The 14,590-nt window shown below is 36.4% G+C and overlaps 1 protein-coding gene across 1 annotated transcript; it reads right to left on the bottom strand.

The window, feature by feature from the left end:
- Nucleotides 1-3,218: 3,218 nt before the first annotated feature.
- On the bottom strand, nucleotides 3,219-9,249 carry LOC145661846 (uncharacterized). Its single transcript, XM_081727187.1, has 2 exons — nucleotides 9,071-9,249; nucleotides 3,219-3,930 (listed from the first exon to the last, which is right to left on the bottom strand). The coding sequence occupies exons 1-2, from the start codon at nucleotides 9,247-9,249 to the stop codon at nucleotides 3,219-3,221; spliced, it is 891 nt and encodes a 296-aa protein (XP_081583313.1).
- Between the last annotated feature and the right edge of the window lie 5,341 nt (nucleotides 9,250-14,590).

Below are 14,590 nucleotides of genomic sequence, written 5' to 3' on the forward strand. Positions count from 1 at the left end.
TTTTTTTTTCAAGTGTCTGAATTACTCCACTGTTTTGTTCATATGGTTAAATAACTATTCAATAAAGATGCTAACGCATTATTAGCAAATGTTAATAACAAGTCTATGTATATTGTAAATATGTAATATACGGTAGATGAGAAGTATAAAAATACGAAAAATAGTTCGCTTCAGAATATTGTAATGCCTTTTTTATAGTAATATATGTGTATATTTTATTTATACAATCGTTAAATTAAAGGATTGTGAAAACTTTCCCACCAGTGTTATACATTTCTTTCTCGTGGGATGTTTTATATTGTGAAATTATTGTTTGACTTAGCTGTGTATTTAAAAGTGTTTTATTATTTTGGAAATGCAAAGCTAAACAAAAAAGTTCTGTCGCTTTTTCACCCACGCCTTCAAACATTGATATGTCACCTAAGACGAACTTGGAAGATCAGAAATAGTCCCTATCAGCATCGATGACCTTCTGCCAATGTTCTGGATGGACATAGATTCCATCGCAATAGAACTTGGTGGGCCGTGAAGCGAAGAAGGTATCAAGTGTATTTTGCAACTCTACTAGGGATTTGAAGTGACGTCCTCTAAGGTGATTGTCCAAGGAATGGAACAGGTGATAATCGGACGGTGCAATGTACGGGAAGTATGGCGGATGCAATAATGTTTCCCATCCAAAGCGTAGAATCGTCTCCCGGGTCATCCTAGCCACGTGGGGCTTAGCGTTGTCCTCTAAGAGGATGACCCCTTTGCGATTCAGAAGTGCTGGATCCAGAGTTTTGGGGTTTTCTTGAGGACGGCTCAATTGCTGACAGTACACAGTTGTATTGATGCTCTGACCAGCTGGTAGCAGTTCCCGATGCACGATGCCGCGAAGACTCCACCAAACACACAAGAGGGCCTTCTGGTGCAGTGCTGGTTTCGGCTGTTTTGGAACCGGTTCATGGGATGCTAACCAATGGTGACGGCGCCGTGGAGCTTCATACAGGAACAACTTCTCATCACATGTCAACACCCAGTCCAGAAAAAACTACTTCCTCAGACGAGACAGCAAAGAAACACAGGTGGCTGCACGCGTTGCCTTCTGGTCCGGAGTCAAATCATGTGGGACCCATTGACCCAAATTGTAGTGCTTCCTAAGTTGATGGAGGTGCTGCCGAATGGTTTCTCCAGGCACATTGAATTGTAGTCCCAGTTCGTCACATGTCTGGCCACTGTTTGTGTCAATCGCTGCCTGCAGATCTTCATTTTGTACATGTGTTGATCTTCCGGCACGTGATGTGTCTTCGAGTGTTTCGTTACCGTCTTTGTTAAACCATCGTTGCACTGTCCGCATAGTCACGACGCCCTCACCAAAGCACTGGCATATCTTCCGCCCCGCTCCAGCGGCGCGTGACCCCAGTTTGAACTCGTACAGCATACACGCCCATATGACGCTCTGTTTAGGTCTCATGTTCACTCTGTCCTTACACAAGTTCACGGTGTAACGGAACTGCCACAACCAGATAGTATGTTGGATATACCCACACGAACAACTGACCCTCGCCTTGAGGGCCAATTGAACACAGACCTCCACAAAAAGCGTCAGAACTTTCTTGTTATTTTTATACATAGCATTTTGAATCATTCCAAAAATATTGGCTGCGAATATGTTTTAAGAAGGTGTAAAACTGAGCATTTATTTAGTTCCAAGCACTACAAAAAATAAAATATGAAAGTTTACAATTTAATATTTTAGTACAAAATGCTATAATCTACAATAAGCAGAAGTTCCTTATTGTAGTACTCGAACCATCCCTCACCATCTTCCATCCCTGACCCTTGAATTCCGAACTATCCTTCCTCTTCCACTCACATTTTACCTCGGAACTGACTATCTCCCTCTTACTCCAGGCCGGAAACATTATCTGCTATAGATACAGCACCATCGTAGTTATTTAGCCAATATTGGCATGTCGCTGCAAACTGAGCAGCTTCCATGCACGACGGTTTTTCATCTAATCTCTTCGTTTTCCTGTTTTAATGCTATCCATCAACTGTTGCTTCTTTCGACCCTGTCGTACCTTCTAATATCTCTCTCATGATACACTTCATTCTAAGTCAGTGTTCCAAGTAGTTTCTCAGTTGCATCTAAAACTGTTTCTTCCTTCCCTAGTATCTTGTACATTTCGTTTTCCGTTCGACCAAGCTAATTGTAAAGTTCTTCTCGGGCAATCAGCCAGGTGAAAACTGGTGGATAGGTCAAAGTTTCGAGAGCTGTCATCGTTCTGATCATCAGGGCAATTATGTAGAGATCAGCGGATATAAGTAATATATACTCTGGGCTGGCAAAAATGCTGGTTCCTGATTGGCTGATTCAATCTGAAAACTGGAGCTGTAATTGGCTGGCTATGTTCCGTAGTCCGTGGTACTGATTGGCTGAGGGTTATCTGGATGTTTGTGTGTCGTTTTCTTTGCTGTGGTACTGATGACCGGGTTCCACAGGGGGCTGAGTTGAAATCCAGTGTCTCTATTAACGTTGTTCGGTTCATGAACTATGGCGAGAGATTCGACTACTATCCTGGTCCAGTAATTGGTGCTCTTGGTAATGATGGATGTGTCCTTAAATAAAACTTTATGGCCTTCTGTTAAACTGTGTTCAGCTAAACCTGATTTTTCTGGATGGAGTAGTCTAATGTAATTTTCATGTTCTCTGCAACATTGTTCAATGGTGCGTCCTGTTTGTCCTATATAAGCCTTTCCGCATTCACAGGGTATACGATACACGCCTGGTGTCTTTAAGCCCAAATCATCTTTGATCGGGCGAAGTAAGTTTCTGATTTTTGGTGGCGGCTTGTGTATGGTCTTAATGTTTTTTTTTTTTTTCAGAATCCTTGGATTTCCTCTGTTCAGAAAAGGTCCTTTTCAGGCCCAAACTGATATCATGCTTCTTGTAATTATTCTGGAGTAGCGTCTTCTCGAAATGATCCAGTTCCCGAGGGAGGGATTCTTCGTCTGAGATGTCTTTCGCAATATGTGCTAGTGTGCTGATGACGGTGTTTCGCTGTAACTTATGATGAAAACTGTTGCCATTGAGATAGAGGTCAGTGTGAGTAGGTTTCCTGTAGACGCTATGGCCGAGACTACCATCGGGCTTCCGGCGGATGAGAATGTCCAGGAATGGCAAGCATCCGTCGTTTTCAATCTCCATTGTGAACTTGATGTTACTATGTTGTTTATTAAGAAATTCTAGGAACAAATGCAGTCTTCTCCCCGTGAGGCCTAATGACAAACGTATCATCTACGAATCTATAAAAACATGACGGCTTCAAAGGTGTCAGTTCTAATGCTTTTTGCTCAAAATCTTCCATAAAGAAATTCGCAACTGCTGGTGAAAGTGGTGATCCCATGGCGACTCCATCCGTCTGTTCATAGTACTGTCCATCATATAGAAAGTATGTTGAAGTTAAGGTGATTCTGAATAATTCCACAATTTCCGATGTGAAGTGTTCACTAAGTAGGAGTAACGTATCTTGAACTGGAACCTTGGTGAACAATGAAACCACATCGAAGCTGACTAGAAGGTCCCCTGGAGCTGTGCGTATTGTTTTTAGTATATTTACGAAGTCGAATGAGTTTTTCACATGATGCTCACACTGTCCTACTAATGGCTGAAGCAGAGAGGTGAGATACCTGGCTAGGCGATAAGTTGGACCCCCAATGGCACTGACGATGGGTCTCATCGGGATGTCAGGCTTATGTATTTTTGGCAGGCCATAAAGTCGGGATGGCTGACTACCGTGTGGCGTGATTTCCTTGCGGGTTTCATCTGGTAAACTGGCTTTCCTCAAAAGAGCAGCTACTTTCCGTTCGACTGCAGGTGTAGGGTCCCTCTTAAGGCGTCTGTAGGCCGTGTCATTGATAGCTCTAACATTTTGTTCTTGTAGACGTCTGTAGGCATAAGTACAGTTGCATTACCTTTGTCTGCTGGTACTATGGTGGTGTTGGTGTCTTGGCGAAGATTTCGTCGTTCTCCTTGCTGGTACAAATAATTTTCCGCAATCCCCCACAATCAGAAACACTATGTGCCCTCGAATATACTTTAGCATGTCTGAATAAGAAAAAAATAAAATCGGTTGTGGTCACCGTTCCCTATAGATACGATTTTCCGCATCGTCCAAATGGAACCTTGAATAGGCAAATTTTTCAATTCAATAACAATGCTGAATGCATAGGTAAAAATTTAAAAAATGTGGAATTTATAAACACCAGTCGTTTTCCAAGGTATCATTTTATAAACCATGGATTACATTTAAATAACGCAGGTAAAAGTGTACTTTGTCGCATGATACTACACACTGTACAATCAAAGAGGCTTCGAAAAATAGAATGGTATTGAAATTAAAATTTAGGAATGCAATATTTTTACTATAGCTAACGGCAAAAATAAAAGTCATTATTTCAATACGACATTGTCCTCTACAAATGATACTATGATTGTGGACAAGGGTATAAATAACCTCACCGGCACTCAAGAAAGGTCAAAAAAATCCAAAAACTATTATTCGCGTTGCTAATCCTGAATTCCAATTTCCTAAACAAAAGAATAAAAATACTGTCACTCCTTCATATGAGACTCATGTTTCCTCTGTAGCACATTATAATGATCCCGATCATTCTTTTATGGCGAAACAAAAGTCCAATAGTGTCTTAAGCTCTACTCAACATAGTCAACTAGAGATTTTTCATCAAAATTACAAGGGCTTAGCTCAACAAAGAAAATTGTGCTGGAAATTTTATTTAAAAATATGCAGGAACCTAGTCTAATTTGTTTAACAGAACATTGGAGAAAACAAAATGAACTTGGTATTATTAATATTCCTAATTATAACCTAGCTGCAAGTTACTGTAGAACAAATATGAAACAGGGAGGATCCTGTATATTTTCACGATCAGATGTATGAATTAAAAAGGTAACGAAATTTGAAAAACTAAACATAGATAAACATATTGAGGCATCCATTGTTGAATTATTATCTTATAAGGTAGTAGTTATTTGTATATATAGAACCCCGGAGACTGATGTAAATATTTTTATCAGAAATTTAGAAAATATTCTTTCATATTATGAAACAAAGACGAAGGATGTAGTTGTAGTGGGTGATATAAATATTGATTTTTTGGACCATAGTTCTATTGATGGTCAATTGAAAATATTACTACTTAGCCATAATTTAGAAGCAATAGCTAATGAACCAACGTGAATAACGGAAAATTCACAATCTGCCATCGATCAGGTGATTATAAACAAAATGAAATTCGATTGCTTCGTTACTGTTTTCAATAGCGGGTTTTCTGATCATAGAGCACAAATAGCCACTGTGAACTCTTACAATGCAAATGTGTTAGTCCACAAAACAAAAAAAAACTGGTTGTTCAAAAATAATAAAAATGAGAAAAAGAAATTTCAGTGAAGACAATATTTTACAATTTAATAAGTGTCTTGAATCCGAGGACTGGTCAAGTATAATGTCAAAATAATCTTATTCGGTGAACGATAAGTTTAGTATATTTTTTCAGTAAATTTAAGCTGATATTTGATCAGTGTTTCCCATACGCAACGTTTACAATCAAGAACAATAAACAAAAGAAATGGGTGACGCAAGGTATTATGGTGAGTAGTAAAAAGATGAAGTCACTAAATCATCTTAGCAAAACTACTAAGGATAATAGTATTAAGATTTATTGTAAAAATTATAAAAACATATATAAAAAGGTAATAAAACAAGCCAAAAAGTCCTATTGTAATAATGTAATTTCTAATGCAGAAAATAAGACCAAAATGGCCTGGAAAATAATTAAAGAAACAAATCAAAAACCACAACATGTTCAAAATACTGAAATAAAACTCGCGAACGGCAAAAACTGTAAAGACCCTCATGTTATTGTTGAGCTTTTCAACTCTTACTTCAGCAATATAGTTACTAACCTACTTAAATCGCAAACACCATCAAATGATATTAAGAATAACCCTAATCGAATTAATAAAATTAGTAGTTCTTTATTTATAATTCCAACAAATCCTTCGGAAATAATATCAGTAGTAAGGAATTTTAAATACGGGTCATCAAGGGGACCGGATGACATACCGGATTTTATAATCAAAAGATGTATTCACGCAATTGCACAGCCTCTGTCTCACATAATTAATGACTCATTCTTACGAGGTATATTCCCAGACAGCCTGAAATGGGCCCTTATAAAACCATTACACAAAAAGGGTGACAAAAAGAAATGCGAAAATTACAGACCAATAGCTCTCTCCTCTAAATTTTCGAAAATTATAGAATCCATAATGAAAAATAGATTAATTACGCATTTGGAACGTAACAATGTTTTATCTGACTCGCAACATGGTTTTCTTAAAAATAGATCCACACCTACAGCTGTCCTTCATTTCTTGCAAGAAGTAGTAGACTCAATAGAAAGTAAATCATACCCACTATCTATATTTTGCGACTTAAGTAAAGCTTTCGACTGTGTCAACCATTCGTTACTCTTAAGTAAATTAAATGCATATGGAATAGGTGTTGCTAAGCAGTGGTTTCAAACTTACCTTACAAATAGACAACAATTTGTAAAGATAAATTTCATTAATGCAGACGACTTGTATATCGAAACTCACAGATCAATACCTTCTATGGTTAACATAGGAGTTCCTCAAGGATCAGTCTTAGGACCAATATTATTTCTTTTATATGTTAATGATCTACCACTTTATATCACTCATGGTAAGTTATTTCTGTATGCAGATGACACAAATATACTTGTAAAAGGAAGTAATTTAACTGAGCTGCAAAATAACGTAAATATAACAGCAAGAGAGCTCGAAACTTGGTTACACCACAATAACTTAATTATTAACACCGAAAAAAACCAAATGTTTATATTTTTTCCCAACTAATTCATCATCGATTAAACCTTCGTTTACAATTAATAATAATAATGTGGAATGTACTTCAAATACGAAATTCTTAGGATTAAACCTAGACGACAAACTTAAATGGAAACATCATATAAACAATTTATGCCAAAAATTATCTTCTATTGTTTATATGGCTTATACACTCTCCTTTGTTCTTAACCTAGACACTGGGGGGCGCGGTGGCTCAGTGGTAGAGCGTTCACCTCTGGTACTTGGGGTCCCGGGTTCGATCCCAGCCCCCGCCAAGTGAACTTTGTGGTGGACAAAGACCGTGCTCGTGGGTTTTCTCGGGGTTCTTCCGTTTCCTCCCACTTTCTTCATTCCACCATTTCACTCATTTCTCATAATCACCGTCTCCTTTAGCCTAACCGGCATAATCGTGGGACGTAAAACTCAAAGATTTCATTTAACCTAGACACTTTAATTTCATTACATTATGCGTCATTTTATTCCCTAGTACAGTACGGTATTGCCTTCTGGGGTGTCACTAATGATTTGTTTATAATATTTAGATTACAAAAGAAAATAATCCGCATCATTACACATTCTCATTTTCGTAGTAGTTGTAGAAGTAAATTTCGTGAACTCAGATTGCTTACGATACCGAGTTTGTATATATATGAGGTATTAAAATTAGTCAGAAAAAATATAGATAACTACTTAACGCATGCCGACGTACATGAATATAGAACTAGAAACTGTGATAAATTTGTAATACCGTCACACAGAACAAGTATGTTTGAAAAAACTACATTTTATAGAGGTGCGGTGCTATATAATAAATTACCAAGAGAATTGAAATACATAAAAGATGATGTAAAGTTTTTGAGAGAGGTTAAAAATATGCTAATTTGTAAATCTTATTATTCTGTAGATGAGTATATAGGTCAATAATCCTTTATTATTTATGAAGGCAATAAAAATCGGTATGTAGATATATTTTAACCATTAGATTAAATAATAAATCTTTATTTTTTCATTCTTTTATTGTAATTTTTTTAGTTTTTATATTCGTATGCTTATAGTTTGTTTATATGTGTTTATTAACTCTGTATTTAACCAATGTATTATTGTGAAATGACATGTTCTCTACCATATGTACAAATTTGTGTACTTTGTATGGTCAAATGAACGCAAATAAATCAAATCAAATCAAATCAAAGATTTTTGAGAGCTGTTCTTTCTTCTTTGGAAATATTAGGTTTTGGTATTCTGGCCCTTTTCAGGGCCAAACTTACTTCATGGCGAATTTCGTCTGCTTCTGCTGTTGGAAGAGAGTGTATAGCTTGTTCAATGCTGGAGATTATTTCTGTAGACGGAATGAACTTAGGCTCTGGAGCGAAGTTCAGACCTTTTTGTAGCAGTGAAGAAGTAGCTTCATCTAGTTGATTGTCTGTAAGATTGATGATGACTCTGTCTGGATTTCGCTCTCATGTATCCTGTACCGGTCTCTGCAGTCGTGAAAATTTCTTACTTTGTATCCTTGTAGTTATGAGGAGAAGTGATTCTGCCTGTGCCGTGGAACTGGTGTGAACCCAATCCCAGTCTGCCGTAGTCAAGTGTCCAGTGAGGAAGAGTTGAGTTGATAGAAGTTCGCGATCTAATCTGTCGAATTTCCAGCGGGTGAAACTAATGCATTCCTTCACAAGAGCGAAACTGGTACGATGTATAATCTTGCTAATTCAAAGCGAGTGAAGTGGGTATCGTATTTGTGCGAAGACAGGAATGACATGCTGATCTCTGCATCTCAAAAGGAAGCCAAGAGTACAAAGCGTTCGAGCCTTCTTCTTACGCAGGTCTTGAAGTTGTAATATGCTGCGTAGGATTTCCTCCCCGTAGAGGTGTTTGAAGTAAGATTTGAAGCTTTTCTGGCGGCGTATATGGTAAAGTTCTTCTCGGGCAATCAGCCAGGTGAAAACTGGTGGATAGGCCAACGTTTCGAGAGCTGTCATCGTTCTCATCATCAGGGCAATTATCCAAGAAACGGATTAACAGCTGACGTGAGGTACTTTGCTAGGGGATATGTTGGGCTCCCTATGGCGCTGACAATGGGTCTCAGAGGTACTCTTCTGAACTTTTGGTAAACCATAGAGTCGAGATGGTTACCTTCCGTATGCATACAGGCCCTTCCACAGATCTTCGGGAAGTCTAGTCTTCTTCACCAACAGGTTAGTTTTCCTCTCAACAATCGACGTAGGATTTCTGGATAGTTTCTTATAGCCAGTTTCATCTAGTAGGTCAGCTATCTTCACCTTATAAGCTTTTGTAAAGTAGGATGGTGACATTACCCTTGTCAGCTGGCACTATTGTTATATCTGGATTACTATGTAGTGACTCAAGAGCAGCACGTTTGGCTTTGCTTGGTCTCGAATTAAATATTATCTTTTGTTTATAGGCTTTTTAATATACTTATTTATCATGTTTTCCCTTATGATTTTGGGGTCAGACTTGACAAGAAAGGAGAACTATTTCTAATATTACCTATATTTAAAACCTTTCAGACATCACTCCAGTAAGGCGGTTGATCTTTACCACACACTGCTAATTCCACACTATTGAACTGTTTGTTTAATAAAGCACTCGTATCCTCTTTTAATACCATCACAATTTCTCAAGTTATTCATATAGTTTAGAAATATCCAAACGTTTTGATCATCTTTTGTTTTATCTACGCAAAAAACGTAACTCTATGAGTGTATAGGTTTGATTACCGTTTGTTCCTGGTCGGGATAAGGCAATTTATGAGCGTATTTGTGTTCGTTTCCTGTGGGCTACCGTTTGTGCGGATAGATTTAATGGTATCGGGTTAGATCCCTGAACGTCCTTGTACTGATTCATGAATAAAAACAGACTCTTGGACTAAATGATACCAACTCGCAACTAAATATTAACCAACGGAGAACAAAACTGGTGAAACTCGGGATTCGAACCATGGACTTTTGCTACATACCGTGTTCGTGATTATTCCCTGCTTCCACCTCAGCTGAATCAGCTGATCGTTCCATTTGTGGTTACCCAGTGCACGGTCAGTGTTCGGGGAACGCTGGGTGAGACATGTATTTCTTTTCCATGTATTCTGTATAAAATAATACCAACCTGTTGCACTGCTGAAACTATAAATATAATGAATAAAATACATGCACAATACTTATCCTCTAACACAAAATATTATTATATAGCATGCACACTTTTACTTCACTTGCATATCAATTAACGCACACAAAACATATATTTGATAGGTATATTTCAAACTATTTAATTATTGTGGCACTTCACATTTTCCAAGCGCTAAAATACTTTTCAAATTGTAATATTGTATTGTATTTATTTTCATCCTTTTTCATACAAATTGTTCACAACGTGAACGTATGAGTTGGACACGTCATAAGAACACTGAATGTGTACATATGTATAGATTTAAATCTACATGCAATATTAAAATAGTATGAATTTATATAAAGCAAAAAGGTACAATTTTTCATTATTCTAATTTACATACATCGATATAAAACAACATAACAGTTAATAAAACCTTACATTATAGATATACAAAATATATATACTTTAAACATTATTTACTACAGGCGAGATATTCTTCTACAGAATAGAAACAGTGCTCGAGTAGGTAGGACTTGACTGCTTTATTGAAACCAGATGTTTTGTTTTTTAAAGTGGAAGGAAGCTTGTTATAAATATTCACTGCCATAGGAAATGTACTATTCTTATGTACTTTTAAACGTGAGGACTCTACATGAATGTCAGACGCTTGTCTTGTATTATGCATATGAATATCTGAGTTCAACCGGAAGGTGCTTGTATCTATCTGTATATCTTTTCTTACAAATTTTAGAATTTCATATATATATAAACATGGAAGAGGTAAGATTTCAAGAAATTTAAATAGAGGTTTACAAGAAGTTCGAGGTTTACTTCCGGTTATAAACCTTAAAGCTCTCTTTTGTAAAACGAATATGGAATTTAGCAGTGCAGTAGATCCCCAGAATATAATACCATATTTCAATTTAGAATGAAAAAGTCCAAAATAAGTTGTGAGCAGAACATGTTGACTGACACTATTTCGTAAAAGCTTTAACATGTAACAGGTTTGAGCCAATTTACTAGATAATTTTTGAATGTGAATTTTCCAATCTAATGTATCTGACACCCAAAGACCAAGAAATTTGATATCCGAGACGTAATTGAACGTTTTGCCGTTAATTGTTACACAAGGGCGTTTTCTTATCTCGTTTTTTGCTACGTGAAAGCACATGCACGAAGACTTTGTTGTGTTTAGTATTAGTTTATTTCTATCCATCCAGTCGCTGATGGCAGACATGGTGGAATCTACTGCATTACATAACTCAACGTAAGTTTCTCCAGTTACTAATATATTTGTATCGTCAGCATACAGAACAATTTTAGCAGAGTCTAAACATTGTGGCAAATCATTTATATATATTAAAAATAGAATAGGGCCTAAGATGGAACCTTGAGAGACCCCAAATTTTAACTCTTTGGTATCTGAATAATATTTGCTTACTCCCTGAGTGTCTCGAGTTTGACAGTTAATTTCAACAGTTTGCCTTCTGTTGGATATATACGATTTAAACCACTCATAAGCATTTCCCCTAATACCATAATCTTGCAATTTTTTAAGTAAAATATGATGATCAATTGTATCGAAAGCTTTGCTAAGATCAAGAAATATGCCGGTTGTATATTTCTTAGCGTTTATTGAATTTAAAGCAGAATAGAGAAAAGAGTAAAGAGCAGTTTCAGTAGACTTATTTGATCTAAAGCCATTTTGAGCAGGAGATATTAAGTTAAAATTATTTAGAAAGCTAACTAGTCTTATATACATAAGTTTTTCAAAAAGTTTAGAGAAGGTAGACACACATGATATTGGTCTATAGTTCGATGTAAGATCTTTCTTGCCACTTTTATATAAGGGCTTAACAACTGCTAGCTTCAATGCCTCAGGAAAAACGCCACTACTAAATGAATTATTTACTATGAAGCATAAGATATCAGCAATTTCACAAGAGCATTGCTTTAGAATTTTATCAGGAACTTCATCATATCCTGAAGAACTCTTATTTGTCATTTTCAGTGTAGTATTTAAGATTTCCTGACTAGTTACTGGGTGCAAGAACAATGATTTTTCGAAAATATCGTTATGTCTACTAACGTATTGTTTGCTAGATACTTTATTGTTCACGTTATTAGTGATAAGCTTTTCCATTTCATTCGTGAAGTAATCGTTAAAAGCATTTGCAATTTCAGTCGGATTTTTTATAATTTTATTTTGACAAGAAACGCTAGTTATCTTAGAGGAGGGTTTTCGTTCCCCAGATTCTTTCCGAATGATTTGCCATGTAGCTTTCATTTTATTGGAAGCTTTTCCTATGTAAGTATCATTCTCTAACATTTTTGCCTGTTTTATAACCTTATGTAAAACTCGTCTGTACATTTTGTGGTATCGTTTAAACACGGGAGTACGGCACCGTCGGGATAGTTGATGTAAATAGCGCATTTTTTCTAGAGAAACTTTTATCCCAAAAGTCTTCCACTTCGAACTGACATTTACCGATTTATTTATCTTAATTTTTTGTTTAGGAAAAGCAATATTAAAATAATGAGTAAATATGCATAAAAATGAATTAAATTGGTCGTTAACATTACATTCAATATAAACATCTTCCCACGACTCAGTTTTCAACAAGTATCTGAAATATGCCACGTTAGTGGGTGTAAATGAACGCCGTTCGGACCATTCCACGCCCACGTTTCTATTCTTATTAATTATTTCTGTGTAAAAATAAAGGAGTTCAGCATTATGATCAGAATAGCCTAGGTTTAGTACATCAACATGAGATACGAAATCATCACGTGGAATTATAATTTGATCAAGAGCAGAGATTCTTGTTTTGCCTATTCTGGTAGGAGTATTTACGATAGGTTTCAGATTAAATGATGTGCAGAGCGAAATGAGATCTTTTTCTTTGCTATTATTTAGTAAAAAATCAATATTAATATCACCACAAATTACTAACGACTTTTTAGAGGACGACAATTCCGATATAAGCCTTTCTAATTTATTCAAAAAGTCATTGACATTACTGTCTGGCGTGCGATAGAGACAGATAAGTATTAAATTATGATCGCAAAATTCAAGTGCTACAGATTCGAAAGTTTTTTCAACGCTCAATGTAAGGGTATTCCTTAGAATTTTGATACGAAAGTCCTCTTTGACAAATATGGCAATACCGCCATGGGATATATTTTCCCTACAATAGTACGCAGATAGTTTAAAACCTGTGAATGAAATTGTTTCTATTTCTTCTTTATTCAGCCAGTGCTCCGATATACACAAGACATCAGTTTTACTTAATTCATTTTCCAAAATTATTTTTAATTCGATTATTTTATTTCCTAATCCTTGGACGTTGTGATGTAGGATTTGGAGACTGATATTTTTGGACTCACTTACGTCTTCTACTTTTTGATTAGGAACATTACCGGTAGTTATATCTACTGCTTTTAGTAGGGGAGTATTACTTGGGCAACTTACAGTATCTACAACATTTAGATCCGACATACAAGACGGCATACCACAACACACATAACCTATATTACTTTTTTTGTCATAACAATTACAGGAAACTTCTCTATGTTTATTTTGCGGAGGTGAAGTACACGTCAAAAATTTCGTTTTTTTGCAGAACTCGTAACCCATAAAAAAGCATCTGCTGCCTCAATAATCCAATCACAGACCCTTCTCTTTCCTTTTGCATTTAGATGTAAGCCGTGACTAGTGTAATCCTGTCTACGCAATGCACCTAAACTAACAAATCTAACATGGCTGTACTTTCTAGAGATTATTTCTAATAATGTGGCTGCGCATAGCACTGACGACCGAATACCGATATTTTCGCGCACGTATTTACGGCAACGAAAGTCGAATCATTGAAGACGTTGGCGTGGTCACTGTTCACTCGAGTTGAGAATTTAATGCACCATGAATTAGTATGTTTACTCCTTCTACATGCTGGTTTCGTCCTAGCTAGCACAGGCTACTCCGCTACATCATTTTGTAGATTTTGTACATAATTAAAACTTAGATGCATTTTCATATTGGAATCTTCTTTTTAAATCACTTACCTAGTTGAAACATTACTAATGAAATTAACGCAAAGAATTGCATAGAAACTTTTGAGATTGCATTTATCATTGTATAAAACTTTGGAGTGGATGGTGGTCGCTCTAATCTCTTTCGTTGCCAAAGTTCCACTCTCCGCGCCCAGTCATTGATATTTTTTTTCCCGTAATGAAGGCGCATGGTTACATTATGGGAATAAACAATAGTACCCACAAAACATTTGGTTTTAAGGTAGCTGCTTCATTAATAAGAGATGATTGAGTACTTATTGGATTATTGAAAGCATATCAACCACATTTAAACAGATGATAATATTAATAATTTGTCATTAACACAATATATGCACATTTTTGCATATAGTACGCTGCTGCCTTTAGCCTTACAATTCAGCTTCCAAAGGTAGAGAAAAAAGGCAAGCTGAGCCGCACTTTTATTCCAAACTAGGCCATACGAAGAGAGCAATGGGC

Source organism: Thermobia domestica, chromosome 10 (genome assembly GCF_964235325.1).
Source record: "Thermobia domestica chromosome 10, izTheDome1.hap1.1, whole genome shotgun sequence".
Classification (NCBI taxonomy): Eukaryota; Metazoa; Arthropoda; class Insecta; order Zygentoma; family Lepismatidae; genus Thermobia; species Thermobia domestica.

Excerpts from the sequence above, each read along its gene's own strand:
- LOC145661846 (XM_081727187.1), bottom strand. The coding sequence starts at position 9,249 with ATGTCACCATCCTACTTTACAAAAGCTTATAAGGTGAAGATAGCTGAC. Across the intron at positions 3,931-9,070 it reads GGCCTGTATGCATACGGAAG|ACGTCTACAAGAACAAAATG; the intron begins GTAACCATCTCG and ends TTATGCCTACAG.